The following is a 27487-nucleotide window of genomic DNA, read 5'->3' on the forward strand; positions in this document are numbered from 1 at the left end:
GGTGTACGAAGTATGATCGATGAGCGTGCCGTTTAAACCCTGGCTCAATCCCCTCTCGTGCACGTGGATTCCACCGGATATCTCCATGGCAACTCGAGCTCATGGGCATTCGCTGCTACGAGATCTTCTGCTGGAAACGAGGACGATCGGTCCCCGACTGAATAATATCGCGGTGGAAACTTTTGTCCGATACGATCGCCTCCGATTGTGCGATTGCAGCATTCCGCTGAGGTTTCGCGACGTCATCAGGCAATCACGGTGGACGTCATCGGTTGCTGCATTTCAGATTACCAGCTCCTCTCTCAAGCTCCGAGGAACGACGGAGCTGCTTCTTCTTCGCGTAATTAACTCGAGTTTCCCAAGATGCCCAAGTCACTTATGACGACGATTCGTGGGTGTTGATTGTGCATGTCAATGCAATCTGCCGGTATCCCACGGTTTCACGGAATCCTGTAATCCTGACACAGCAGTCCTGACTCGAGCTTCGCCGATTCTCTCCCGGGGCTGAGTGAGGCGAATTGCGGCGGCTGTGCAGCTCAAGGAGCCCCTGGGCGATGTGGACAATCTGTTGATCGAAAGACACGTCTCCGGCGGCGTGCGAACTTCATATTATAATTGTTTACCGATGATGAAACAGTCGCACACTGCAAGGCTCATTGGGATTTAACGCAAATTAGTCACGTAGCGTCACCGTATGGTTAATGAAGCCGGAATTAGCTCCGGGGCGTTTCACGAACAACTCCTTCAACGGCCTCCGAATCGAGCCTGAGACGGGGGAGGTTGTGAAGCGAGCTCGGAACTCAGTCAGTTAGCGACTCGGACGTTCTTTTCCATTTCTTAGCGAGCCCCAACGTCGCGTAGTCGGCATAAAAACGCCCTCCCACCACCTTCTCCAAACCCCTGAGATTTCTGCCTTTCCGCAGTTGATGGACAGACAGCTGCGTCTGGTTCCAGCGAAAGGAGTGGCCGGGCGAGATTGACGGGTGAACATCCTCGAATGATGAATAATATGAAGAGGGAAATGAAGATAGGTAACTGTATATTGAATGTGTGTCGGCGGTCGCTCGGTCAAATTGGATCTCCACGACTCGAACTGACTCGATATTAGCGTTCGTTCACTCTCACTCATCGCCCGACCGACATTGTTTTTCCCATCCATCTGCCAGGCCTAGCTGACGACGTTTATTGATTTTTCGCTTGACGGGCACTAACGCTGCGAACGTCAAAAAAAATTATGAGAGCATCCTCTCCTTCATACTGTCCTTGCGGCTGAATTGAATTTGATGGGCTATCGCATCAATCCATCACCGTTTCCGTGGAGGTTGCGTGAAAGATTCGAGCGGAAACCCTCCGTCTGCTCTGAAAATATTTGTACCCAACGTTGCCACCTGCTGCCGCGGTATCAGTTCAACACGGGACTGAATTCAGGAAATGTTGTACTGGGACCCTCCGGCAAGCCCAAAGCGACTCATGATCTCGCAAAATTATTATACTTAGATCTTCCGGGAGGAAATCAATAATCATCGTCATCATTCATAGCTGAGGTGATGCTCTGAGTAAATTGATCCATTGACGTCGGATTCTCCGTTTTACAGGCGGACGAGCTTCGTGCGAGTTTCCGGAGAGCATGCAGGGCCAGTGGTTCCAGAAATCGTACCACGAAGACATCATAATCACTAAAACATCGCTGAGTAAACATGGACAGTGTCGTGAGCGGCGGAACGACAAGTTCCTGCTTTTCAACACGTAAGTACCTTCAGGGAAACAGATCTCCGTGCTCCGAACCTAATGATAGTCGATGCGTAAACGAGACCGACTCGGGAAACTGGATTGCGGCTTCCTCGAGAATGATTTCGCAAGGAAACGATCCCGGCTACCGCGCGGTAACTGCGGGGGAGAAGTCGACAGGGCAAGCGGACGAGCGAGAGCAACGCTGAGAGACTGAGAGCAAGACATAGAGAAAGCATGTTGGGGATAAAGCGATTGAAAGCATTCGCTGCACGCATTTTCGCTACGCTCATGAAGATATATGTGCTCCATGGAAGCGGGACGTGTCCGTCCGGTAGCTCGGGACGAAGCTGTGCAAAAAATTCTTTCTGCTCGCTCGCCTTCCTTGCGGCAGGACGCGGGATGGGCTGACGGACTGACGGACGGACTATTTCAGGCACCGGAGTAGCAGCGCTTCTTCCTAATTCGCTCCGAAGAGCGGAAGTCTTTTGAAAATCGAACGATATTTGCTCAATGCTCGTGGGGTCAGGGATTCGTCTCCCTTTTCGAGTTCAGAGTACAGAAATCGGATGGAATTACCTCGAAAGTCTCCGAACTCCTCCGGTCGACTACCCAGACATGCTTCCCGAGGCAGGGAACCGACCGGTCCGTTAGCGAGTGGCTTGTGCCTCTTGGCCGCTCCCTCGAGCGCGTCAGGTTCGGCCGTTGGATACTCAATGGAGGAAGGATGTGATTGCGTGTCCTCCATTTTCCCGCCTGTTCTTCCGCTCTCCCCAATACTTCGGCGACTTTTTCGGGCTCTCCTTTACTTCTGGGAATATGGACTCTTGCCCAGACATCGTTTGCTCTCTGCAATTCCTTGAAGATGCAGATGGGTATAATCGATTTCCCTTCATGTAGACTTCAGTGAGAGAGACCCCACTGCTTGTGTGCTTGCGAGGCGAAATACGACGGTGATGCGAAATGTGGTATTCCGGGGGGAGGGAGGGGAGGGGTGACTGAGCTCTGCTCGACATAGGGTTACGCCTCCCCCAAAGGAAATCCCGCGCGAGCCCCTCTCCCAGTGCAAGGCCCCTGTACATAGTTTCACAGTTTTGCAAACGTTGCATGCTGCGTCCTATTGAGCTGCCGCTCGACTGATCCGTGGCGGCAATCGTTGGCGACTCGTTGAGGAAGGGGATCGAGCGGACAGTCGCTTGTTGGAAAACCCTACGGAAGATTGAGGGGATGCCCCAGCTCCGTAGAGGTGGACTGAAATGTCACCCGTGCTCCAGGGCCCCACCCACTTAGGCAAGAAGGGACACGCTCACAGTATCACGCAGGCTGTTTCTCATACTATTTTCTATATAATACATTTCGCTCTCGTGTATTTCTCTCCACCGTTCTCTCCCTTTCGCGAATCCTTATCCTCTTCTCGTGTTGGGTCTTTCTGTCCCGCTAAACGGGAACGACGGAGAGGAAACGTGGGGAAATTGTGTTGTTGTTGCTGCCGCTTCTGCTGCTGCTGTCGTGCTTACGCGGCTTCCACATAATGCCCGTCGAGCGAGGGAGCGAGCAACCAACCAACCCACCCACCGAGCGGGCTGTCCGCTCGTCTTCGTCCTAACCGGTTGGCCGCGTGCGGGTGATGACGGCGAACGCCATAACGAACGATTGGTTGCTTGGCTGGCTGGTTGCTCGCTCGGTCGGCTTGCCCCAGCTCCTGTTTGAATAGCATACAATTTATGAGCCTTATCGGGAGGATTTCTTCATTGGCAATGATTAACGGGGTGTTCATCCATCGCTTCATGTTCGGCGCTCGTCTCTCGTCCAAGCGAATAAAACACTTGATTGGCCGCTTGCGCGGCTCGCTTGACACCAACAGCTTCATCGAGTGAGCTCCACGATGTGAGCGAAGCTCCACCGCTGTCGATCCCCCCTCCCCCAGGCTCCCGGAATTGCGTCGTCTTCGCCGAGATCGAACCTGCGAACTATCCGGCGAACCCGCTGCGCCGGCCGTCGCCACCAAGCCGGCGACGACGGCTCATCCGGGAAGATTTGGTGAACTCAGTGACCGGCTTCCGCTGACCGAATTCGGCCGCCTGTCCGATGGCCGTCCGGTCTCCGACCGGTCCATGCGGAAAACATTGAGCAAGCGTGTCGGAGAGAATCACTCTGACGAAAGCTGCTACGGCGGTCGAGTCAGCAAAGTGCTCAAGTTTCTTCTCTCTCAACCAAGCGCTCGCTCGCTCGCTCACTTCCCGCGGGGTCTCAGATCCTCCGGGTCATTTCCCAACAGCTGCGCCTGCTTTGGCTGGTAATGCAAATGTTCTCAACCCTACTACTACACCACTACTACTGGTCGCCGCCGTCGTCCGCATCGCCGCGACGTCCCCCACGCCCCCCGCCCTTCCGTCCGTTCGTGGCGGTTCCTCGAAACTCGACGCCTCTCGGTTCGCCGTCGATGTCGTTGCGGGAGACACTTCTTCCCGAATCGATCCAACGTCCCGTTCACCGCAGCGCCGGCGGCCTGCGGACGCGAGTAATCTTCCGACTCACCCTCTGAGCCGGTATGAGAACTTCGGCATGTACGTACGTATTCGTATGAGTGTATGGAATATACGTGAAATGCGTGAAGGGATACGTGAAATGCGTGAATATATGCGTGAAATGCGTGAATATATACGTGAAATGCTTGAATGTATACGTGAAATGCGTGGAGGCAAGAATATATACGTATTTCCTGACATAAATGCATCGAGCGATACGGGAACGGGACGTCCTCTTGCCTCCTCTGGAAGTCTCGTCCGAGACCAGGACGGCGAGCGACTCATAAGGGACTCCTTCTCCGTGAGAATAGGCGAAACTTCGAAAGACGCCTGTCCGGGAGCGGCGATGACACAGCGGCGATATTACGGGTTGAATGAAGCTCGCCGTGAGTGACCTCTGACCTTATTTGAATAGAGTCACAACGGGCAACACGATTTTCTCGCTCCGCGGGGGAGAACATCCATTCCGGCTGGTTGGCGAACGCACCGTATGTCAACCGGTCGGCCGCGGCGGATCGAGCGGGTTTTCTGTTGGCGGCAAAAACTATCTCTGTTCCCGCTGCCCTCAGCTACTCGGCTAACTGGGCTTCCATCTGATCCATCTGATCTACCGACAACGTCGGCAATCACCCGTAGAGAAAAGAATGCCTCTGGCCAAATGACATTGTTACTCTCACTCAGATTGCCTTCCTACCCGGCTGCCGCCGACGCCAGCCACCGAATCTGACGACGCGCGGACGAATAAACGGACGGACGGACGGACGAGGAGTCAGGCGAGCCGAATGGTCGCACAGAGGGCGATTTGATCGATGCTGATCGATTCAACTTGACGCGAACTCACAGAGGGGCTTACCGGTCAATGAGTGTACGGAGTATACGCACACGATGCAGCACGCACCGGTGAGCACGGGAGTGCTCCCATCGAAGTTCCCTACATTCCGCTCAGAATAGGTTCTCTTCCTCCGAGGAGACCTTCCCGCCGAATCCGGTTCTCGACGACGTTTGCGCATTTTTTGGGGCGTCCAAGGTGAAATTTTCAATGAGGGGGCTCCACGAAGCACAAGGGGTACGGAAGGACGAAGACAGAAGCGCTCCGTGGACAACACCTGTCAAGTATGCACTCGACGCTACTAGCGATTTAGTGTATGACGGGGGGAAAGGTGGTGCCCTCGGGGATCAGGAGACGACTATGAGAATACAACCGGGAGGTACATTCGAGCCTCAACGACGACGACGTCGTTCCACGCGCATTTTCGTATTCAAGGGTGAAATAACAACTGCATTCGTCGTGATGGCTCGAGTTCTGCTGTGTCCTCCAGCTCGGTCGAGGGAACGGTTTCTCGCTGGGGAGGGTTGTCAATTGGTGAATTCACCGTTTTACGGCTCGTAGGCTGTTGCCGAGAAATTACGGAACGATTTTATAGTCCTGTGTCCTGTACCATATTCTATGCGAAATTCCCGACGGCTCACCTCTTCATCAAGAGAGCGGGAAGCGAATAGATAACAGAAAACTGGTTTCGACCTTTCCGCCGATCCGCTCCCACCAGGAGTTGGACGAAAACTTCTAGGTAATTGCAACTTATGAACACGTCGTTTCTGGTTTACGGCTCAGTACTTGGCTATGATTCGAGACTCCATAGGTTGACGGGATTAGACAAGCGAGCGAGCAACAGACTATTAGTGACCAACTTTATTTATAACCGGGGATTGAGAGGGAGCCTCGACGGCTGGCCGAATGCGTGCCGTGTGCTGCGTGTCGTGCCATTGAGCAAGCTTTTCGCAAGCATCCCATCGGCAGATGTCTGGAGTCTCTAGCACGACCGCGACGATGCTGGAGTGTGCCATCACGCAATCATCGTCATCGTCGACATCGTTCTGATGAGGATTGCTATTTCACCGTCGATAGCGAAGAGAAGGAAACACCAAGATGCGTTTGCTCGATGACCGGACATCAACCTGGACGTCCACACGCGAACGCGTTTTGCAAACACCGTGCCACTAGCGTAACGTAGTCCTGGAGGGGGCGACTGCGGCCCCTCTGCGAGAGTTGCGACGGCGGACGAGTCAGCGACGTCGGATTCCGTAGCGCGGAAAATCTCTGGAAAATAGACGAGGACGGGACAATATTGGCCGCGAGAAGGTCATGAGTGACACTCTGGTTTCCTTCGCTGCAAATGAAGTGGAATCTCCTCGACGGCGAGCCTCGACTTCGTCGCAGCGGTCTGAGATGGTCGCATAATCATTCATCTCGGGCCGGGATGGAAAAGCGGAATCCGAGGAAGACCGGTTCGGAGAGTGAGGGAGAAAAATCGGGAGCAGAATAGCGGATACGGAAAAGGAGGAGAATCGCAGCGGAGAGAGGAAAGGCTCGATAGCATTAGTGATATCTGTGAAGAGGAATGGAAGCTCTGGCCTGCCGACAGTGAGAATCGGGAACAGGAAAAAGCGAAAAAGGAAGATTCCCGTGCACAGATGGATAGTCACTCCGAAACCAACTCGTGACCTGAAGCGTAGGGACCCGCTCGTGATCGGGCGGCTCACTCGCTAGAGGGTCGTAGGTCCGAACTGACGCCAAGAATGAAGCTGTGCCGAGGAGACCGGGTGTGATAAACGGAATTTGCTCCAGAGGGGATCCTTTGATACTGCGTACATAGATCGATATCAGCATCGCCGTTTTTCTCAGCCGGGTCTTCTGGTCCGGAGGCCGGAGATCGAGAGAAGAGCCCCGAGAAGACGTGAGGGAGAAGGACGGGTCGGATTGGGCCGGGGGCAGACCGAAGGGAATGACGGAAATGCCGAGGAGCCGGTCGTCGATGATGATCAGTTGCTCGAAGGCCTGCGTGCCGCATCTTTCACAGGGACTTCGAGACAGCAGCACCACCACTACCGTCATTGCTCTCGCTCGTGCGGATACTTCCATGCAGACAGCAGACGGACACACAGCCTTTTTCCGTCGTAGCACGCACGGACGCGCACTCTCATCCGGTCGCTCCTCCGCTCGCGCGCAGGGATATATCGATTCGTCGTTCCGTCCCGCGACAGCAGTGGACCGTCTCCAAATATACGACCACCGACGTTGCACTCGACGTTTTTGGGCTTTAAAAATTCACACGTCCGTCCGCGGCATAGTTTCCCGCCGAAAGCAATCAGCACACACGAGCTCAGGGGCGGATGTATCCGCCGTCAATGACATCCGAGTCGATACCGACGAAGATGGAAAAGCGTGGATCTGATTCATTATTTCATCGATCGATGAGTTTTCCTTCCTATTCAATAATGAAGCAACGATCTTTGATGAGCTCCTCGATTGCGCGGAAGGAAGATCGCCGCTCTAGATCTTACTCGCGGAGCTGCTCCGCTGCCGTGAAAGAGAGCAGGTGAGCGCGGACGGGGAAATTTTTTATTATTTCGTCTCGTTTGCGACGACTCCCTCGAAATTCTATTATTATCTGGACAAAGCGCGGAGGAGAACCGGCTATCCTGGGGGGAAGAAGTAGGTACAAAAATCTTCTTCGTTATTCAGCCTTCCTAGGGTCGTGATCAGGGGGATCATCGATGACAACGACAGAGCAATAGAATCGGGAAAGGTGCTCATGTCGCGAGAGCTGCAGAAAACCCGTAATAGAATCCGGGAGGAGAGCCCTCGATACGACAGCTTTTTTTATCGATCTCCTCGCATTATTTCCGGGGTCCAAATAAGGCGACATTTATGGAGCGGCAACGGCCGACGACATATTGCAGCTCATGAGCTACGAGATGAGCTGCGGGCTATCGAGACGGATTTCATGGAAATAGAGAGAGAGAGAGACACAGCCGTTAAAGCCTTTGCGACGCCGTGACTGGACGCGCCATAAATCTTTCCGAGTCGTCATGAACTCAATAGTTACGTGTCGAGCATTCTTGGAGGAAATCAGAAAGCTCATCGGCAGGAATCCCAAGGAAGACGATTATTGCCCCAGAAGAATAGACTGGCCATCGGCGACCTGGCCGAAAGGAGGCGTCCCCTCCGAGCGAATCTACCGGAACATGTTACTTTTATCTCCTTTCGATGCAGCGAGAATGAATCGAGGAATTTATCACATCACGTACATGAGCACCTGCCCATCTGTGAACGGATACGGAAAATGAGTTATGATTGCGTCGTCATGGAACGAGTAAGGAGCAGTGAGAGACGATTTATGGATACGAGTTCGTCGAGTTTAATCACATGGACCGGAATCTGAATGAACACACGGCAGCGACGCGAGTCGACCGGCACCACTCAGATGAGAATCACACGCCGCGGGTGACGGATGTACGGATCCTGCGAGCAGCAACTTCACCGCTCAGGGGAACAGAGTTCGGATGAGACATCTATCTGACCGCTTTGTACAGCCGGTCCTTCGTTCGTTCATTCGTTCCTTCATTCGTCCGTTCATTCATTCATTCATTCATTCATTCAAAGTCGAAAGTTGATTCATTCATTCATCCATTCATTCATCCGTTCGTTCGTTCGTTCGCTGTCTCATTAATTTATTCATCTGGAAGCCGCCCAGCTCTAGCCAGATGGTGAGGTGGACAACGGACGTCGATGACAACTCCACCAGCTATCTCTGTGTTACTTAAGATAGTCTCTGATGAGGAATGGGGAATTTATCGCGAAGTCATCTCACAACATCCGCTTATCCCTCTCACGTGTCGATATGTGCGGACGACGACTGGGTCTGCACACCTAAGGCATTAGAAAGTGATAATAGACCGACTGGGCTACCCAGTAAGCAGGATACTAGGTATTGCGAGAGCCTGAAGCTCTGCCCGACTCCGACCAATAAATTAGGGGAAGGTATTCGATGAGAGCCACGATTCCGTCGGAATCCTCGCAGAGGCAGTGTATCGGAGAAAAGTAACAGATCAGGAACAGAACCGGAAAACGGCCCGAGAATGCGGCTCCAACGAGACGGCTTCTTAGATCCCTCGGAGCGGCGGCGCGACGGACGTCATCGGTCAACTTACGGATCCGTTCCTGCCTGCCAGCCAGCCGTCAATGGCTGCCGATTGTGGCTATTGATGACCCTCTCGTTGTTGTTGTTGCGGCGGGAGCAGCAGCAGCAGCAGCAGTGGTGGTTGCGGTTGACGTTGATGGCTTCGTTGACGTTCCTACCGGTGCCGCATCTGCGGTGATTGTTGCAGCCGATCGGTTGCTCCGGGGGAAAAAGTTAATTGTGAGACGCTTGTGTTGAACGCAGTAGCAGTTTCGGTTGGGATCGGATTCGAACGAGGAAGAGAGAACTTCCAGGAATGTTCGGAAAGAATCCTCCGGAATCTCAAGGGACGGAGATTCTCTATCTCTCTTCTCTTTTCCTGTTACTGTTTCCTCCTCGGAAAACTCTTCCATTCCGTTTTGGTCTTCCGGGCGGAGAGAAATGGTTGGTCGGTCGCTGGCGTCTCCGATTATTGATTCTCGTGACTGAAGGAGCGAGTGTCTCGTGCAAGCCAGAGTTCCGTGATCACGGGACCGTAATTCCGCCCGGACCTGATTTCCGAAGGAAGGCCCCAGGTCAGCCGACGCCACGCCGCTGAGCTTCAAATCCAGATGGGAATTCCCGGATGGGTAGAAGAGGGAAGAAATATCTCGATGGCTTCCGGCGGCCGAAACTCCCAGCATTCTCGCATCGCCTCGTATTTCTCGATGACGCGCGAACGACGAGGCGCTGACGTCTTCTCGTGACAAGTTTTTCTAGTTTGCTGGGCCTCTGTTTAGCATCCTCCGCTGCCACTAAATTATCGAAAACCCTGTCGAGCTTGTCCATCTCCCGTTCGGCTCCTGACAGCGGCAGCCAGCCCATGAGAGTAGGCCGTCTGTGCGCGCGTTAGCGACTGGAGGAGCGCGGGTGTATTTTCATCGATAAACTTGTCAACATGATGTCGAGGCTCCGCTTAATTACCTGGCGCGTCGCTTCGGCTACCAATACGACGACGTCCGGATGGATGGCGAGCGGAGATGGTCGTAGAAAGGGCCGCCATTTTTTATGTGGCTTTATATGTGCGAGAGCGTGTTTTGCCATCGTGTGCCTGCATGAGTTTGTCCGCGATGGCATGACGACAGCAGATTTACCTCTCTGGAGTATCGGAATGAGAAGGGTCCACACGCGGCTTATAAATATCTTCTCCCCCTTCGTCTTATGGTCATGCTGTCATTATTTGCTACGGCAGCTCGTTTTTGTTGTTGTTGTTGTTGTTGTTGTTGTGGTTAAGTAGCTTCCGGTAGTGCTATGCACGACCAGCGGAGCAATGTTTTTACTAATGATCTTCCGTTGTTGCCGTTTCTGTGCGAAGAGCTGATACGGAGATGTTGCGAACGAGAGTCATGATTCTCCTGTGAAACAAATTAATCGAACAGTGCTCCGTTTTAGATCAAGCTCTCGGTGTTTCGATGTCTCGCGCTTCTCCTCGATGTTCTCTCCGAGCTTCCTCTCGTCCGCGATCGTATTATCGGAACAATGGCATTCCATTGACTGTTGTTCATCTTGGAGATGGAAGGCAGTGAATTAAGAAATGCCGGATCCACAACCTGACGCTGAATCTAAAGCGGGAGGCGGCGCGATCGAGGGCTCGGGGCTCACTCGCTGCTTGGTGGATGACAGCGCCGCCGACTAGCTACCCTCAAGTCCCGCGTATAACGATCCCTACCTTGCGTATAACGAACCTCGCGTATAGCCAACCTCGTCTATAGCGAACCTCGCGTATAGCGAACCCTGCGCATAGCGAACCCTGCGCATAGCGAACCCTGCGTAGAGCGAACCTCGCGTATAGCGAACCTTGCGTATAGCGAACCTTGCGTATGGCGAACCTTGCGTATAGCGAACCTCGCGTGGAGGCTTCACGGTGGAGCCTCGCGTATGAAGAACCTCACGTATAAACGACCCCGCGAATGAGAAATTTCGTATTCACGGAAGCATCTTCATACCTTGTTCGAAGTCCGAAGGCAATGATTCCCATCCGAGAAATAATGATTATATGATCTTAAGCATCAAGGAGTCACTGAAAGATTTGCCGAAAAGTCGGAGAGTTTAATGCATGAGATACATTTCAAAAAGGTTCTACCAGGAAAGGATCTACAAGGAAAGCCTGGAATGGGTCGCTATCGTAGTCGTCAAAATCACTGTGATCTGATGCTTGATTTGCCTGCTCGTTCGTCGATGGAGACAATCGAGCACTCGGTGTGAGTCCGCTCATGAAACCGTTCACCACCGCTTCCACCGATACCGCTTCAAATGCCTTCTCGACGACTTCGGCGATTTTCGCGTAGCTCATTCTCCTTCGACGTCCTGTATTAGTATAGGATGCATTTTCTTCGGACGACATCCATTCTTCCCACAACTTCCTCAGGTTGTCTTTGAAAACCTTGTTCACACTTAAATCCAGGGGCTGGCAAAATTTTGTCAAACCCCCTGGAATAACGGCAATCTTGGAATGCTTCTCCAATTCGTTCCGCACTCGCTCTGTCAAGTGACAGCGGGCCGAGTCCATTATTAGCAATGATTTGCTCGGGTCGGGGTTGGCGAAACGGCGTCCTCTCCAAACTTCGTTCAGCCATTCAATCATGACGGATTCAGTTCATCCAGCCTTTCTGGTTCGCTTTGATTACGACTCCCGGTGGGAAATCTTCTTCTGGAATCAGCTTCTTTTTAAAAATGAGCATTGGAGGCAGTTTTTCTCCGGCGGCTGTGACACACAGCACCACAGTGAGGTTGTTCTTTTCATTACCAGTAGTATCAATTTTCACACTGTCTGAGCCTTTCGGTGCGACGGTTCTTCCATAGACTATATCGAACGGCACCGGAACCTCGTCAAAATTACCGATGTTCGACAAGTCGATGTTGTCGCTCGCTTCGGAGTAGAATTTCCGAAACGACTCAATCTTCTCGACGTGATCCTCGGGGACCGGCTGCCCCACACTTGTTGGCCTTCTGACGCTAAAGTCATTGCGTTTCAAGAACTTACGGGCCCATTCATTGGAAGCTTTGAAGCTCAAGTCGCCGAGTTCTCGCATGACCTCTAGAGCCTTCCCCTGAATGTCTCTCACCATCACGGCTCGGTTTTTCGCTCTCTTCGCGAGCACCCACTCCCTGACTTTGGCTTCCATGTCACGACTGTATACCTGACCCCGCCGGAAAGCGCGTCGATTCCTACCGGTGGTCCTTAGCTTGTCCTCTTTCGCTTTCCAATCATGCAGCATGCTCTTCGAAATGCTAAATCTTCGTAAAGTTTCTGCCTGTCCGTGGATTTTATCAAAATCGATGGCTTCTAGTTTACGCTGGGACGTATAGGAGACTCTTGTTGGCTTCATTTTCGAGCTGAAGTCGATCTTGCAAAGATACGCACAGCAGACACTGCGAAGACTAGCCACCAATTTGAGCACAAAGAGTGTGCTTCGTCATCGCACTGGAAGAATCATCTTTGACAGCTCCCGTTGAAGAGCGCGAGAAGCGGCTTTAAGATTCCTTTCGATTTCGAGTGCCTGCCTATTGTACCTACCTACCAACCTACCTATGCTAGCTACCTACCTACCTACCTAGCTAAAAGCACCGATGATTCAAAGCTTCATGTCGGTCCGAGGTATGAATCAACTCATTTCGCGGCGAAGCTCTCGCTCAGTAAACAGTGAAATCGAGCATGGACATCGACATTCCTCGAACATTCTTCCAGAGTGCGTGCACCTCGATCAAGCAGAGTTCACGATTCAGCAGCGATCGAGGTCAAGAAATAAAATGAAGATCGCCGAATGGGATGATCTGCGAGAATTGACATCAACGTTTCGAGAAATCAATTTCAATAAATCCGCTTGGAACTCCGCGATTTGATTTCGATAGTGAACGGGAGTCCCGAAAGCATTGTTGTCCCCAAAATGATATACGAAGTTCATTTCACGCGCGAAATTTCTCATACGCCGAGGCTCGTTACACGCGGGGCTCGCTATACGCGGGGTTCGTTAAACGCGAGGTTCGTTATACGCGAGGTTCGTTATACGCGAGGTTCGTTATACGCGAGGTTCGTTATACGCGAGGCTCGTTATACGCGAGGCTCGTTATACGCGGGGTTCGCTATGCATGAGGTTCGTTTTACGGAAAGTTCGTTAAACGCGAGGTTCGTTATCAGCGGGACTTTAGGGTACTTTTCAACAAGATGGAAACAAACAAACAAAGGGAGATATTTATAAATAACTCTGAGGATATGTGTATCGATCGGGGGCCGGAGCGGTGGACAAAGAAGGCTCCGGAGCGATGACAGCTGAGCCTCCTTAGCGAATGTCAACCGCTTGAAAGAGATCGCTCTTGTTGCTCCATTGATGTCTGCTTGAGTGAAGGTTGTTTGGTTGTTCGACGGAAGATTCGGAAGAACTCTCTGGAAACGGAGCCCTTCGAGGCCCCAGCTCCCGGTTCTCAGAGGAAACGTCGAGCCCAAGTAATTTGGGTTTTACCCGCACGCGCCGCTGACAACTGCGGAACGAGAACCTGGTTCTCCTTACATTCCAGCGACGAGCGGAGCTTCTGGTATGAAGAAATCCATGAATACGCTTCAGAGCGGCAAAGTTTGCTGTTAGATGACTCATTCCGGGAAGGAAATCTATCCCCGAAGTCATCTTCCTGAAAAGTTTCTCAACCCGACCGCGCACCGGTTCACTCAGCCCGTCCGATACGCCGCCGGTCTCGGAGATTGAGAAGGTGGAAAGGAGTCGTGTCTAGTTGCCTCGGATCCGTCTTCCGGAGTCGTAGATTCTCATATTTACTCGCTCGTCGAGCCGGTGCTGTAGAGCAACTCAACAGAGACACTCTCTATCTGTGGCATCGTCGGACGGACGCTCATCCGTTCATCCATGCGTTTGCTCTATCTTTCCGACCTCCGCCCTGGTCGCCAGAATAAAGTGGGAAAACCAAGAGTACAATGAGCTTTCTTTATGGAACTATCGGCGGTTGTCGCCGTAACGAGCAATTTCGAGCAAAGTAAATGTTCCGTGACTTCAGGCGAATTCGAGCTAATTTTAGGTAAAAAGGGCCGCGATGGCAACACGGAGAGTAACCTGAGGAGCTTGCCCGAGATACTCGCCCTGTAAACCATCCGGGCGAGCTATCAAGTGTCTACCTGCTTTTGGAAGAACACGCTGAATATCCCTCCGCAAAGGTAGTCTGGCGGCCGAAACATGGGGTCCCATCCCCAAGGGGCGGGCCCCCGGGGCTAAGATTCGGGGCGCTTGTGCGGGCGAGCGGGCTGGCAGGCCTCGAGCGTTCTTGGAGTTCAAAAGTGATTAATAGCTCGCGTGCGGCGGGACGGACAGACGACTGGTGGGCACGCAGTCGGTGTATCCGCGGCGGCACCGTATACCACCAAAGCCATTACCACCATCGCCGCGCCGCTGCCGTCTACTGCTTTCCATCGCCTACAGTTTTCTGCCGCACACCGCCGTATACGCGCACTCTTACTGCACGATGGACTAAGTTGATTTGAATCCACATTCCCCTGCTCGCGAGCCTCGCACCCCTCGCTCACACGTTCGGCGCAGCTCGCGCGCACACCGCGCCCAAACTCAGATATACTACAACACTCCTGACTGACTGGTGAAAGAGCGCGAGCAGGGAGGCGGGCAAGCGACCGAGCGGGCGGGCGGGCGCGGAAGCGAGCGAGCCAGCTAAACCTGATAGGAGAACGAGTTCAGAAGAAGAACGGACGAGGTAATTTGGACGGAGCCCGGCTGGTGCAGTTTTTCGGAAACTGGCTTGGCTGCTCGGTTCGAGATGGAAATAAATGGCATTGAGCGGGGCGAGGGGGGGGACTGCGAGTAGGAGGAAAAACTAATGTTTCCCTGTGTAAGAAGTGCTGAAGTCGAGACGGGGGAATTCGCTAAACGAAAGAACGAACGGAATCAGCCAGCCAACCAGCGGCGACAACGTCGGAGACGATTTTCGCTCAGCGATCTCGAGCATCCGACAGGCAGGCGGCAAGCGAGTCGGTCGACCAGACGGTCGGCCGGTGGAATCCGGGACTAGCGTCGTCCTCGGCGAGGAGGATCTCGAGCGTCACGATTTGTATTGATTACGCTCCACCGTCTCAATCAATTTATTTCCACTAAACATTGATGGTCCGCTTTTGCTCGTTTGCTTGTCTTTCGGTCCGTGGGTCCGCGCTTGATCTTAGAACTCGGGACAAAGACGTCGGAAAAGGAATTTAGAAAAACCTCCGCAAGTCTCGATGGTCGCCGCAGTGGATTGAGAGGGCGGCGTTTTCTTTTCGTTCTATCGTCAACACCTGATCTGGGGATGATGTATGGCTTTCAATGAGCCGTAACACCATGCTCTGGCTCCTTAATCCCGGCACCGAGGAACCTCTGCAGACTTGATCTCACAGCGGCACTCCACCGGAGTCGGGAAGCGGAGAATCGCGGTTCGGGAAAAAAAATATTGGTAAATAACCAGACTATTAACTTCCCATAATTTCAGAGCTGTCATCCTCTCATTCGAATTTTTCAGGAGGGGAATTACCCGGGCAGAAAATTCCCTAATTAATAGTATGTTATCGCTCTCGTGCGCCAAGCGTATGGTACGGGGGAATAATTTCGTTTCGCTTATGATTTTCAGGCGGGACAACACCTACTCGTTTGTTGTGATCACGCAGAAACATCCGAACGTGATGCAGTACAAGGAGACGCCGTCACCTCTGCAAGGCAACTGGACACTCGATCGAGCGTCTCACGAACTGGCAGGTGACACCCCGCTGTACTCGGTGTTTCGAGTCAATGGAGAACCTGTTCCGTGTCCGTTCCGAGACACGTACCATTTCTCATACAACCGCGGCAGTGGGAACTGTTCAAGCCCGCCATCAATAAGCGATTTTTGCACCGACAAAAATCGCGTGCTGTTCAACTTCAAAGCGTGTTACGACACCCACAGCGAAAGCCGCAAGGAAACGCTCACCTGCGTCGGGACCTGGAAAGAAGGCAGCCATCACTACCTCGTCGGAAAGGTGCGTTTTCCCCGGGCCTTACGCCCTTGATTGAACAGCTCCCCTCTCCCCGTGAAGCATCTGAGTTTCTCGGCTGCGTCTCGCCCATTCTGGGATTAGAGCCAAAACACCTTTTCAAGTGGATGCGATCGACGGGAACAGGCTCGTGAGAAGCCACGCCCGACTGTTCCGCTCTGGAATAGGCCCAACGGAGCGACTTGAAATCGTTTTCGTCGTTTGTCGCGATCGGCCCGTCGGAGGCATCTCGAGAGTGGGAGGTCTCCTGGGAATCTCATGTCGTTGACAGAGTTCAGCGTTTATGGAAATTCTGTTTGAATTCGAGAGGTGGAACAGCTCTGGGATTCTCCTCCCGTCTCTGAAGGCAGTCCTGTTCATTCGACCCGAGCGCCGGTCTTGCCGATTTTTCCTGCGAGTGCTGGCGAGCTCCTTCTTGAACGATGCTGATCCCATGGGCGTGGGGTTCTGAACTTACGCCAGGGATCCAGTTTTCGGGGTAACGAAGCACCTACGTCTGAGACCGTTCCTGTCGGGATCGTCCATGCGGATTCCTCGCTCTCGTTTTGGCATCAATGGCTCGAATGGGGGCTCGAGTATAAATTCGGCCCGTGTGTCTGGGAAAGAAGAATATAATTTCGACTGGCTTCGAATCAGTCGCAAGAGGCTTCATGGAGACCGATGTTTCCGGAGACGGTGACCGGGGAGATCCGCCGAAAGTTACAATTAGAGTCGACGGCTGATCAGATGCCCTCCCGCAAACACGAAGAGATCGCGTTAATCTCGATCAAAATGAAGCATGACCATAAGGATCCTCATTTCACCCGTTCGCGGATGGACGTCGACCCTGCCCCATAAACTTTGCATCGAAAAGCCCATATGTGGAAGAACCCTCCTCGAAATTCAGTGAATGTCTTCTATCGACGCCTTGCGGATCCATCCGTGAAAATTCGTGAGCGTCTCGCTTCCCCCCGTATCATCCCAGCGAATCATTTCGCCGATCTCCCCATTCGCGTTCCATAAATTTCTCTGCACCAGGGTGTCTCTCCGCCGCGGGACGGCTGCCACGGTCGACGGCATCGCCGTTGACCGTCAATGACAAAAACAGGGATGTGAGCTCTAAGCGTGCGTAGGAGGGGCGAGAGAGAAACACCGAGAACGAGCATCATCAGGTTGGGCGTTCCTGAACGTAGCGCGTGCCCCAAAGCCCTGAGCGTATTAGCTTCCTCCGCACACGCGTGGTTCCGTCCGTCCAGCCGTTCTCTGATCTGATCAACGTTTACCCTGAAGCGGGCCCGGCTTTCCTGAGTTGCCCGCTCGTCCGCCGCCCATCTGCCTGCTCTTCTGACGGCTCGTTCGTACGGCGGACTCGCTCGTTCGGTGGCGGGCTTCCGATGGATGTTACGCTCATGACTTACGACGGCAAGAGGACGAGCGCGGACGAGAAGTGACTCGCTTCACTCTTTGCATGTGGGGAGGCGAGCCTTCTGTCTGCCGTCAAGCAACTTGGAGAGAAAATGTCCAGTCTTTATCCTGCGAACGGAGCGACGAATCCGTCAAATAGTGACGGGACGCCGGCTCGCCCCAAAGGCAAATCCCTCTCTCGTTTCCGGACGTGGTCCATTCGAAAGAGGCCCGATTCTCCCACTTCCCTCGAACCCCCCCCCACCCTTTCCCCTGCTAACCCCGTAGGGAGGGGGGCTGGTCGAGGAGAGGAGCGATGAACAGGAGGATATGGTATAATATGATCTGGGTGCGTCAAGGGGAAGCATGCTGTTGACCGGTGCGGAACGATGTTCGTGGAGACTGACTGCCCGACCAGGTTTCACTTAGGTCACGGATCGTGTTCTGATATTTGCCGAACATGGGTTTTAGCTTCGTGCTTCGCGACCCGTTTTTTTGGGTGTAGAACAGAGCTAGAGGAATACGGTCAATTGTGGGCAGAAAAGAAACTCGGCGCGAAAAAAAATCGCCGCTTGTAATTGGAGCAGCAATAATTCCATTGTGGAAAGTGATCCCGAATATCTGCTACCGTATTGAAAAAGGCCACCATGGAGAGAAGGTATCGCCCAATCATCACTCACGCCATTCATGAGTCTCGAAGTAATCTCCTTCGCTGTAAGAGAACCTCGAGTACGTTTTGGGATCATCGAGGGAAGAAGCCAAGGACATCGAGTCAGGAACGGGCAGGAGGATGAGGGTCGGGAGGTCCGGAATCAGTGCGGACGGGGAATTAGTCGCTATTGACGCGAGTCCACACGCCCACTGCTGTTGATACCTGCAATAGATTGCGATGGGAGGAGGAGGAAGCGACGACGGTGGGCCTCCTCTATTGAGATGCTAACTTACTCCCGGGAGTTCAGAGAGCCGGGTCCAGGAATCCTGTCGTGGTGGTCGTCTTCCTCTTCTTCTCAGGTTTTTCTTCCCTGCCGTCTTCGCTCCGGCTGGTGCCGCATTGAAATTCACTCTGTTAGAGGAGGCGTACACTCTTGTTATTGTTGTAGACGTCATTCGAAGGCAGAAGGAAGAGAAAAAAAAATAGGGTCGACGCCGATCCCCTGCATCACGCTCAACTCTCGGCTGAGAGGTATGCTCCACAATCGCTTTGTATCTCGGCACTGCATAAAATCGGTCCCAACAGTGCTCGGACAATACGATGAACCTCGCAGAGGGCGCAGGAAGATCCTCGGAGTCGGAGTCTCATCGCATGATCTTCTAGCGAGGTTAGATATTTCTGCGAAACTCGAGGCGATGGTCGCGGAGAAAGGATGTGGGAATCGAAGTCTCTGTTGTAAAAGATCGAGAATATGTCTCGAGGTGTTGATGAGGGCACACTTTTCGACTCGATCGCCTGGCCGAGTAATGACGCGGGGCGTCGGTTCCACGCTCCGATCGCTCGCTGCTCGACTCGGTAACTGACTCTTCTCGAAACTTGTTCCTTCCCGCATTGCCGCCATCAATAAGCCGTGCTTCAAAAGCCTTTGGTGCGCACTGGAGCGTCTCCCATTTGAGTGGCTCGATTCCTGGCTTGCTCTCCTTCGTGCAGCCTGAGTCACCGCCTGAGTTCGACGACTTCGTGGTTCCTCTTCTGGACTCCGTCGTGCGCTCTCTCCCCCTCCCTCGTTCTTCCGAATCCGCGACGAGATTCTGGAATCCGCCTCGAGAATCGCCGAGTTCGAGGTGAATTTCTCGAACGTTGCCCGAAGCTTTCGGATAATAATTAGCGGTATGGGAGAACGCTCGAAGTCGAGTTCAATTTACGCAGGAGTTGCAAGGTGACATTGAAGATGTCCGATGCTTGCGATATATCCCCCGGTCCAGCGTCGGAGCCGCGCCCACTTCATCCAAACTTTCCTTTCTTTCTCAACTCAGAGGGTCGACTTAGTCTGTGGTCATTCGCCTGACCGCAAACTTCCCGCCGCAGAATTCTCGTCTGACGAGCGAACTTGCGACAGGACGAGCAGAAGAGCCGAGCTAGTCAGCGTATTGTGTCGCAGTTGTGTTTGTTAACCTTGTCGTCTTTGTTCTTGCTCTGCGAAAATCGAGAATGCGCCCGAAGGCGATTCTTCCACTGCGAGCGCTCCTTGTCTCGTGCCCCGCGAATGCGCGGCTTCGCCAGTCGGGAGGCGCTCGAAGTTCCCAGTCCTTGGTCACATGATAATGTCCTCAATGATTTCCGGGTCTTCATAGCATCCTGTGGGAGGGGATCCGCAAGGCTCATGGATCTAATGCTGAAAACAAAATGAAATTTATAGTTGAAGGCTAGGGAATTGGAAAGCTGTTCCGTCAGTGTGGCTCTGCCGTACGAAAGTCTAGTTGTTGGCCAACATCGTTCACAAACCTGGGCTTCGGATCGTGGATCGGTCAAATGAAATCGCAGAGCCGATATCGGCTGCATGCCAGGACGGTTAAGGCTACAAGGAGAATTTACTGGCGTTCGTCGACTCCCAATAATGTAGACAAGTCACGCCACGCTCAAACCGATCTTCAATGGCAGAATAATCTTGTCTACGCGATCGTGACCACCTAGGCATTGATACTATTCAAGGGCACGGTTTGTTCCGCTGCAGAGTCGATACTCATGCTCGAGAGCTCTGTGCCACGAGAGCTCGACGAGGAGAGGCACAGTAAAGGTAACCTTGTTTCGCTTCGAAGACTTGTTAATTGAAAGCGATTTTTATTTTTCAGATGGAGCATGCCGCTGCACATTCGAATGAGGACCGGTTCCGCTGCTTCATCTACGAAGAATGGCGGGGCCGCAGTGGGCAGGTCGAAGGCTACCACATCGCCATATCTGGAGACGCCACATGCGATGGAGTTCAGTCTCCCAACGAAGGGAGCACTCTCCTTGTGAGTATCGAACGAAGCTCACCAGTCCGCTTAGCGACTGCCCAGACGCAAGTCCTTAGCTCAGCAGTCCATGGTACACTCATCGGCCCAGTTCTCTCCTCGCGAGCGTCGACAGACACCGAGTCAGGACGAGCGACCGGAGGCTCCCATGCAAAGTCTGCATTCGTGTGTGCAGTATTTTCTCCACTAGGGGCCTGGCCGACAAAGATGGCGCCAGCCAACTCGACCACGAAGTCAATCCTGCCTTCATCGGGTGTAGGAGGGGGACGAAGACCGCCCGGAGGATGGGGGAATGGGAAAGACCAGGCGAGAAAGTCGAACCAGAGGCACCTGAGGGCCTTGCGGGGAGCTCTGCCCCCGCGTAGGGGCTCTCAGCACTCGAGACTGGGCCGGATCGCGGCCCCAGTCAGGGAGTCTGAACGGCGATCGTTGAAGCAGAGCTCGACTCAGTCAGTCAGCACTCAATCAAGTCGGGCGCGAGATGAATAATTTCCTGAAACAGACAGACGAGCGCGAGCTGGAGGGCTGTGGATGGATAAAGAGAGACTCGACAGAATATCCATTAGGTGCTGACTGTTGTTGCTCTTGATGCTACAGCTCTGCTTGTTCCTGTGTTGTAGGAGACGTGTAGCAGCAAGCAGTTGCAAATGGAGAGGGGTACAGACAGATCAACGCTCAGACAGACCGAGAATCGGACGGCGGAAGAGCAGGCGAATGAATGAAAACCGGCGAACTAGTATCTGCTCGGTCGCGGTCGCAATCGCTCTCGTCGTGGGCGTTGTTGCCGCCACCCACGGATTGTTGTGCAATGAAAAGCACTTTTTGACTTTGCGGCTGCTCCCATCACCGCTGCTCAGTTCTCATTAAGTTTGGCGAGACGCAGGTTTGCTTGCAATACGGAAGAGATTCCCTTCTGCCTGTCGGTCGACGACCTCGACATCGCAACTTTCTCATCCGAGGAGCAGAAATCCGACCGGAGGCCAGAGAACCGAACTATGCGCGTTTCCGTTCCCGAGTGTCTTGTGTCGATTCGACTTCGAGTGAGGTTCTTGATCTATCCTATCCGGGTTCTCGATCCCGACATTCGTTATCAGCACGACGCGGGAGAGAAATCGAGAATCGCTTGGTCAATAATAGAATAATTACAAAGGCTCTGACCGGAGAAGACCGTCCGGAGATATCTCGAGGATTCCGCCGGTATTCGGAGGCACTGGCGCAGTCTTTGAGCACATCGAGTCGTACGCTCGGGCAAAAATTTTTCGAACACGCAGCTGCATGGGCTTTCATCTGGACAGGAGAATGCCCTCTGCCGCATCGAGCTGGTTCTCGTAAGCTCGTTCTAATGGAAACACGCGGCGGCAAGTCAGCAGAGCAGCGAGCCGACTCCCGGCTCGCGAGCAGCCACGACGGCAAGGAGCGAGGGATCACAGGAGGATCTTCGAAGGGGAATCAACGAGCATGGAAGAAGGAAGATGATAGTCGCAAACCATCCGCTTGGCTGAGGCAAGCAAGTCCGGCGGCCCAGCTCGATGCTAGTCGCTCGTACGAGACACAAGAAGGCAAGACGGTAAACGAGAGAGTGGGCCGGCCGGAGCTTGTCTCCGACAGACTTTTCGCAAGAAATGTCGTCTTTCTAAACGATCCCTTCGATGTTGGCAGTTGTCCCGCACGCACGCACTTAGTTCCCCCGCGATGTCCGTCCTTACGTATCGGAGCCGTCTCGCTCGGGGTTGCTGTGTGACCAACGTTGAGTGAACGTCCAAACTTCTGCTCCGGAATCTCTGATGGAGTGACGGTAATAATTGATAATGATTATTATCAATCTTGATCTTGATCATGAATGGCTCCGATGGCTGCAGATCGTCGCCTCTGAAAGGAGCTGATGGTGATCGATGTCCATTACGGGCCAGCCTAACGATGTAAGGCTCTCGGAGCTCATCTTGGGAAGAGCCGGATCGAGATCGATTGGCGACGAGCGATGCCACCCCCGACAGAAGGGTTCAAGGCGAACAGGCAGGACATGATCTTGATCTCAACGCCTCAATGCAGCGCTGAAAGTCGCGTCCGAGGCATCGGAAATAGAACGGCTGCCTTGAACTGAGGGAGCAGACGGGAACTGCAACGCCAAAAGCAGCAGCAAGAGCGGCAACAGCAGCAGCAGCAGAAGACCTCGTCCTGGGGCTGGTCGCCTCGCTTGCCATGGAACAGATTGTCTGATAAGGGGGAAAAGTAGAAAAAGAAATGTTGTTACACTTCGATAGTGTTCGATTTCCTTCGGTGCTTATCGGACCTACGGCGTGGCGGTAGGTGATGGTGTGCCTCTGCCGCTTCTGTCCGAGCTCTCGCCACCGAGACCACTGGTTCTCAGTGGTCAGTTCACTCCGAGCGGGCGCGCACTTATTGCTTTGAGCAAAACAGCGAGTCAGTATCTTTCTCTATTTATCTCTCCTCCGTCCACTTTTTCCGAGTACCCGGGGAGTCCTAAGAAGTAGTACAACAGCAGTGGCTGCCGTCCGGCCAGGCGGTCTCAGGATCCGAGAGGCGGCTTCTGTGTATCCTAGCATGGTTTCGAGCGGTTTCGACTGTGTAGCAGTTTTTACCCGCCGGAACTGGTTCTTGCCATCGGCCAGCGAACGGACGATCGAGCGACCGAACGAACAGACGGCAGAAAGGACAGATGACTCGATGCGGAAAAAAACTTCTCCAAGTACACCTCACGCTCATCCTCTCTTCCCCTCCATACTCCTTGATGCTATCGGTGAAGAGTATCGAGATCACTGATTCGGATCCCGAGTATCGCTCCTTTCCACTCCTGTGTATGTTCATGCTCACAAACACAATGCGGGAATGTCCGTAATCATCATAGCTCGGGATGCGTGGGATCGACTTGTGAGCGACGATGAACGCAGTCCAAGGTCAATGTTTGAGCGGATTACCTATACTCAGCTACTCGGAGGCCTCCTGATCTTCGGAAAACGGAAATCCGTATGACTCAGAAGATAACTCTCACCGACGAGCCACGTGAAGCACAAACCTGCGCTGAACATTCTTGGGCTCGACATGAAGGCAATACGGACAGGGAAGCAGGAGTTTCGGACGTCTGCATGATAGATACCGATGTTTATTCCTTGACGCTGTCAGTGACTCCTCTCGATCAGAAAATTGAGAAGCATACACAATACGTCTCAGACAATGCAGAGGAATCGCGAGACTTTCTGTCTCGGCCTCAACTCTCGAGCACGAGCTCTCGAGAGTCCGAAGGAAGGAAAATGTATCTATCTGGTGTCCCCTCGAGACCTTGCCCGACACCAGTGGCAAAAATGGAAATGGCGATGATGGAAGTAGTGGTGTAGAGAACCGTCAATGTCGAGCAACAAAGATGATTTTGCGCCCTTCTATCCATCCATCTCTCGGGGCGGGCAGTGGAACGGGCGGACGGACGGATGGACGGACGACCGAACCGGCTGGCTGGCTGGCGAGCGGACGGACTAGTCAGCCAACCCGACGGCTGTCGGAGGGGAGAACCAAGAGGCACCGGTTTCAGAGAGATGATATGTGGTCTCTGAGGTGGCCAGCCGGACGCACGAACAGACAGTGCAGGGACATTTAGACTGAGTCAGCGTCGAGAGATGAAAAAGCATCGTCGGTGCGACCATCATCTATTTTTACTTTTCGACAACAGCAGCGGCATTGTAGTCGTCTCTCTGTTTCAACTGACATAGGACAAAGTCCGCTGATGATGAAGGGGAAAAAGAGAAAGTTGATTCAGTCACTTTGGGAATTCCCTTTCTCTTGGCTTTCTCGAAATCTCCCGGACTTGCTCATTCCCCTGCTTGTTCTTCTCTTTAGCTTCCTGCAGATGACAGTGTTGAGAGACGCTCCGGGAGAGCCACGTAGAGGTTCCGTTTGTAGAACGCCTCTATCCCCCGGATCTCGCTCACAAAGTCTGGTTTCCGAGCGGAAACTGTCGAGCCCTGGTCGTCTCATCGGGAATCCGTCGGTGCTGACATTGTATCGCAGTTACACATACGCTCCTCCGTCGATCCAATCCGATACGGCGGCGATGCGAGGGCCGCCCGGTCAAATTTCGACGTCTCAGGGTCCGGAGATAATATGTTCCCCTCCCGCAAGAAGGTGCTCCAAGCGTACCAGCTGATTTTTTTGGAAAAAAAAACCCGCATGCATCAATGCTATCCATCGGGTACATTGCGGTCGAAGCGTGCCGATATTCCCACGAAGAGATTTCATCTCGGGAATTCCGGGCCGCAATCGAGGTTACGACGACGGCAGCTCTGTCAAGCACCGCGTCGAAAACTTACCATATGATTCGTAGAATACACGAGATCGGGTTTGACGAAGGGAGGCTTGGAAATCGATAATGCTTCTTGAAATACTGCACTGTGCAGTCATAGAACATCCGGGCCGGGTTTCGAAATCCGAGGCTCGAAACCTCAGATGAAAATCAGGACAGCCGGAATCAACGCAGCGCTTTGATTGGCTCCTCGGCCCGTTCGGAAGTCAGACGAGAGTTCTGTCCTGCAGCGAGGCGTTTCCTCTCGAAATGTGCTGGTCAGGTTCGATAATTTCGATACTCTCTCGGAACTCTGACGTTTCATTCAGAGCTTCGCATTCAGCTCCGGCAATCGTATTGCGGTATGTTCGACGAGCGAAAGCGAATGCCGTCGCAGAGCAGGACACGCGAACAAGCGGCTATGATTAATGCACCGGAACACATCGCAAGAACACGTGTGCGTGTGACTCGCGTGCTCCCACTACGACAATGTGTAAGTGGTGCTCGGTGGAAACTGTGTTCGAGCTCTTGCCGCTAAGCTCAGTTCCCGTTTGGTACAGGCGATCCGCCGCCACTTCTATCGGAAGGAGGATTTCCGCTGCTGATAAGCACGAAGCTTCCCTCTGTAGTCGTCTTATTAAACGTATGGGGCGCTGGAACAATGGCTCTGCTCTCACCGACGGGGAATATGTACGAGGAATAATGAAACGGAAGTTGGAGTAAATTGAACACACGGTCTCGACCGGAGAAACACTCTTCCTTTGAGAGAAAGAGAGAGAGACTCGGTCTTCTGAGGGACTCGTTTCTTGAAGAAACAAAGAGACTGAAACTCTCTGATTCAAGAACGAGCCGGGGGGATGAGTTCCCCCCTCTTCGAGTTGATTTCTCCAAAGTCGAACCCGAGTCAATGCTGGCTCGGGAGCACTGATTCCCTCTTTCCCAGTGGAGTGAATGCGATCGTGACGGACTGGTAACGATTATCCCTTTTCCTTTCAGTACATGAGCCGGAGTCCCCGGTCGAAAAAAATCTTTCCGTCATGGATGTACCAAGAATCGCATCATTGGCGAACCTTGAATGGCTCGCGATCGTTCGAAATCTCTCGGCAGAATACCTCGTTAGTCATCCAGTCGTCAAGATGGATTGAACAACGATGGACATGTGAGGACGCCTACGAAACTGGCGAGAACCAAGCAAAAATCGTCGTCAACGCTATCGAGGGCTGGTGCGTATCTCTTCCTGTCCTCCATGTCTTTCTTTCTCTGCTCTCTCCCTCTGCAGTATGGATATGGCTTCTCCCAACCTCTACTTATTCCTCCGGAGGAGCAACGTCCCGAACGATACCTAACATTTTTTTCCCTACTCTGCACCTACAGCGACAGCGGATACATCTGTCTGCACGTATATAGGAGAGCGTCGAATGTGCTGGAGCTCCAGATTGGACAGAGCACTCCGAGAGTAGAGGACGCTTGCCTGCAGAGTTTTTTCGATCCGAGTGATTTGGACTACGTTACGTTGATAGCCGACCCTCCGGGACAAATCGATGCGCCGTTCGAAGGCAAATACGTCCTCTCCAGACCGAGTGGATCCCTATTCGCCGAAATGCTCAAAACATCCAATATGGACGCATTTGACTGTTCCGGACAAATGACAGTATTCAGCGGGTGCGAAGGCGATGCGTCCCGCTTCGAAATCCGGAGCAGCTGTGGCACCGCGCCGGGGGAACCGCGACAAGATCGCAGCAAAGGTGAGCGCCTCGGAGTTTCGAGGATCGGGTCGCCGAAGAATGGGAAATCGGGAAACGCTGGAACTTCTCATGATGAAATTTCAAAATCGATCAGGGCTTATTCTCATTCTCAACTCGCATCTTTCCATCTACCCATTTTTGATTCGCCAACAGAACTCTAATTCCGCAAATTCCGTTGCAGTCATGTCCGTACAAGCGACCTGGGAGCGCACTGATGAGCACGGGAGCACCACGTACATTGTCGTATCGCATAACAACCAGAGCAAAGAGAGCCTCGAGCAGGGATTTTGTCTAGCGCTCACAGACGAGAACAAAAGAGTCTTCCTGCTGGGAGCGGAATCCTGCAGTCGACGGAGGGTTTCGAATAACTTCAGAATGGACTTCTATCTAGAGAGCGCGTGTCCGCCGCCAGGCACCTCGGTCGCATCGGAGCGCTCCTCCTTCGTATCTGTCGTCGTGCTTTGCTTGGCTGTCGCAGTTCTGACGCTGCGCAGTGTGCGAGACAGCAGCTTATAAGGGCTGCTTTAAAGTGGACCATGTTACTTTTGTGGGACGGGACAGGTGTCCATCCTGTTGGAAACAATGTTCTCCTGAAACAATCGGTCTGACCGATATTTGTGAGTGAACGACTGAGTGAGTAGATGACTGAATCCGAGGTCTTGGATGTATGGATGGAATCGTCGACATCACGTTTCGCTGGGAGTCGACATACATATGCAACTTCTGAGGAAAATAGCGTCGTCGGTGATTAGAGAATTCAGTTGCTCTGGTCTAGTCATGTCGACTCCTTTCAGAGGCTCGGTTCTGACCTTCAGTGCAGGCGCATTCGTGCGTAGACGCAAAAAAAAACTTTC

The 27487-nt window shown here is 53.0% G+C and overlaps 1 protein-coding gene across 1 annotated transcript; it reads left to right on the plus strand.

Annotated features, from left to right (window-relative positions):
- Nucleotides 1–1021: 1021 nt before the first annotated feature.
- LOC100906651 (uncharacterized) lies at nt 1022–27149 on the plus strand. The gene is made up of 7 exons (XM_029111720.1): nt 1022–1031; nt 1596–1746; nt 15869–16253; nt 20436–20597; nt 25885–26111; nt 26263–26633; nt 26815–27149. Exons 1-7 carry the CDS (start codon nt 1022–1024, stop codon nt 27147–27149), a joined length of 1641 nt encoding a protein of 546 aa, XP_028967553.1.
- The last annotated feature ends 338 nt before the right edge of the window (nt 27150–27487 follow it).

This window comes from Galendromus occidentalis, unplaced genomic scaffold (genome assembly GCF_000255335.2).
Source record: "Galendromus occidentalis unplaced genomic scaffold, Mocc_1.1 scf7180000077463, whole genome shotgun sequence".
Lineage (NCBI taxonomy): Eukaryota > Metazoa > Arthropoda > Arachnida > Mesostigmata > Phytoseiidae > Galendromus > Galendromus occidentalis.

Coding starts and splice junctions, on each gene's coding strand:
- LOC100906651 (XM_029111720.1), top strand. Junction 26,112..26,262: donor GTCAACGCTATCGAGGGCTG/GTGCGTATCTCT, acceptor CTGCACCTACAG/CGACAGCGGATACATCTGTC. Junction 26,634..26,814: donor GCGACAAGATCGCAGCAAAG/GTGAGCGCCTCG, acceptor ATTCCGTTGCAG/TCATGTCCGTACAAGCGACC.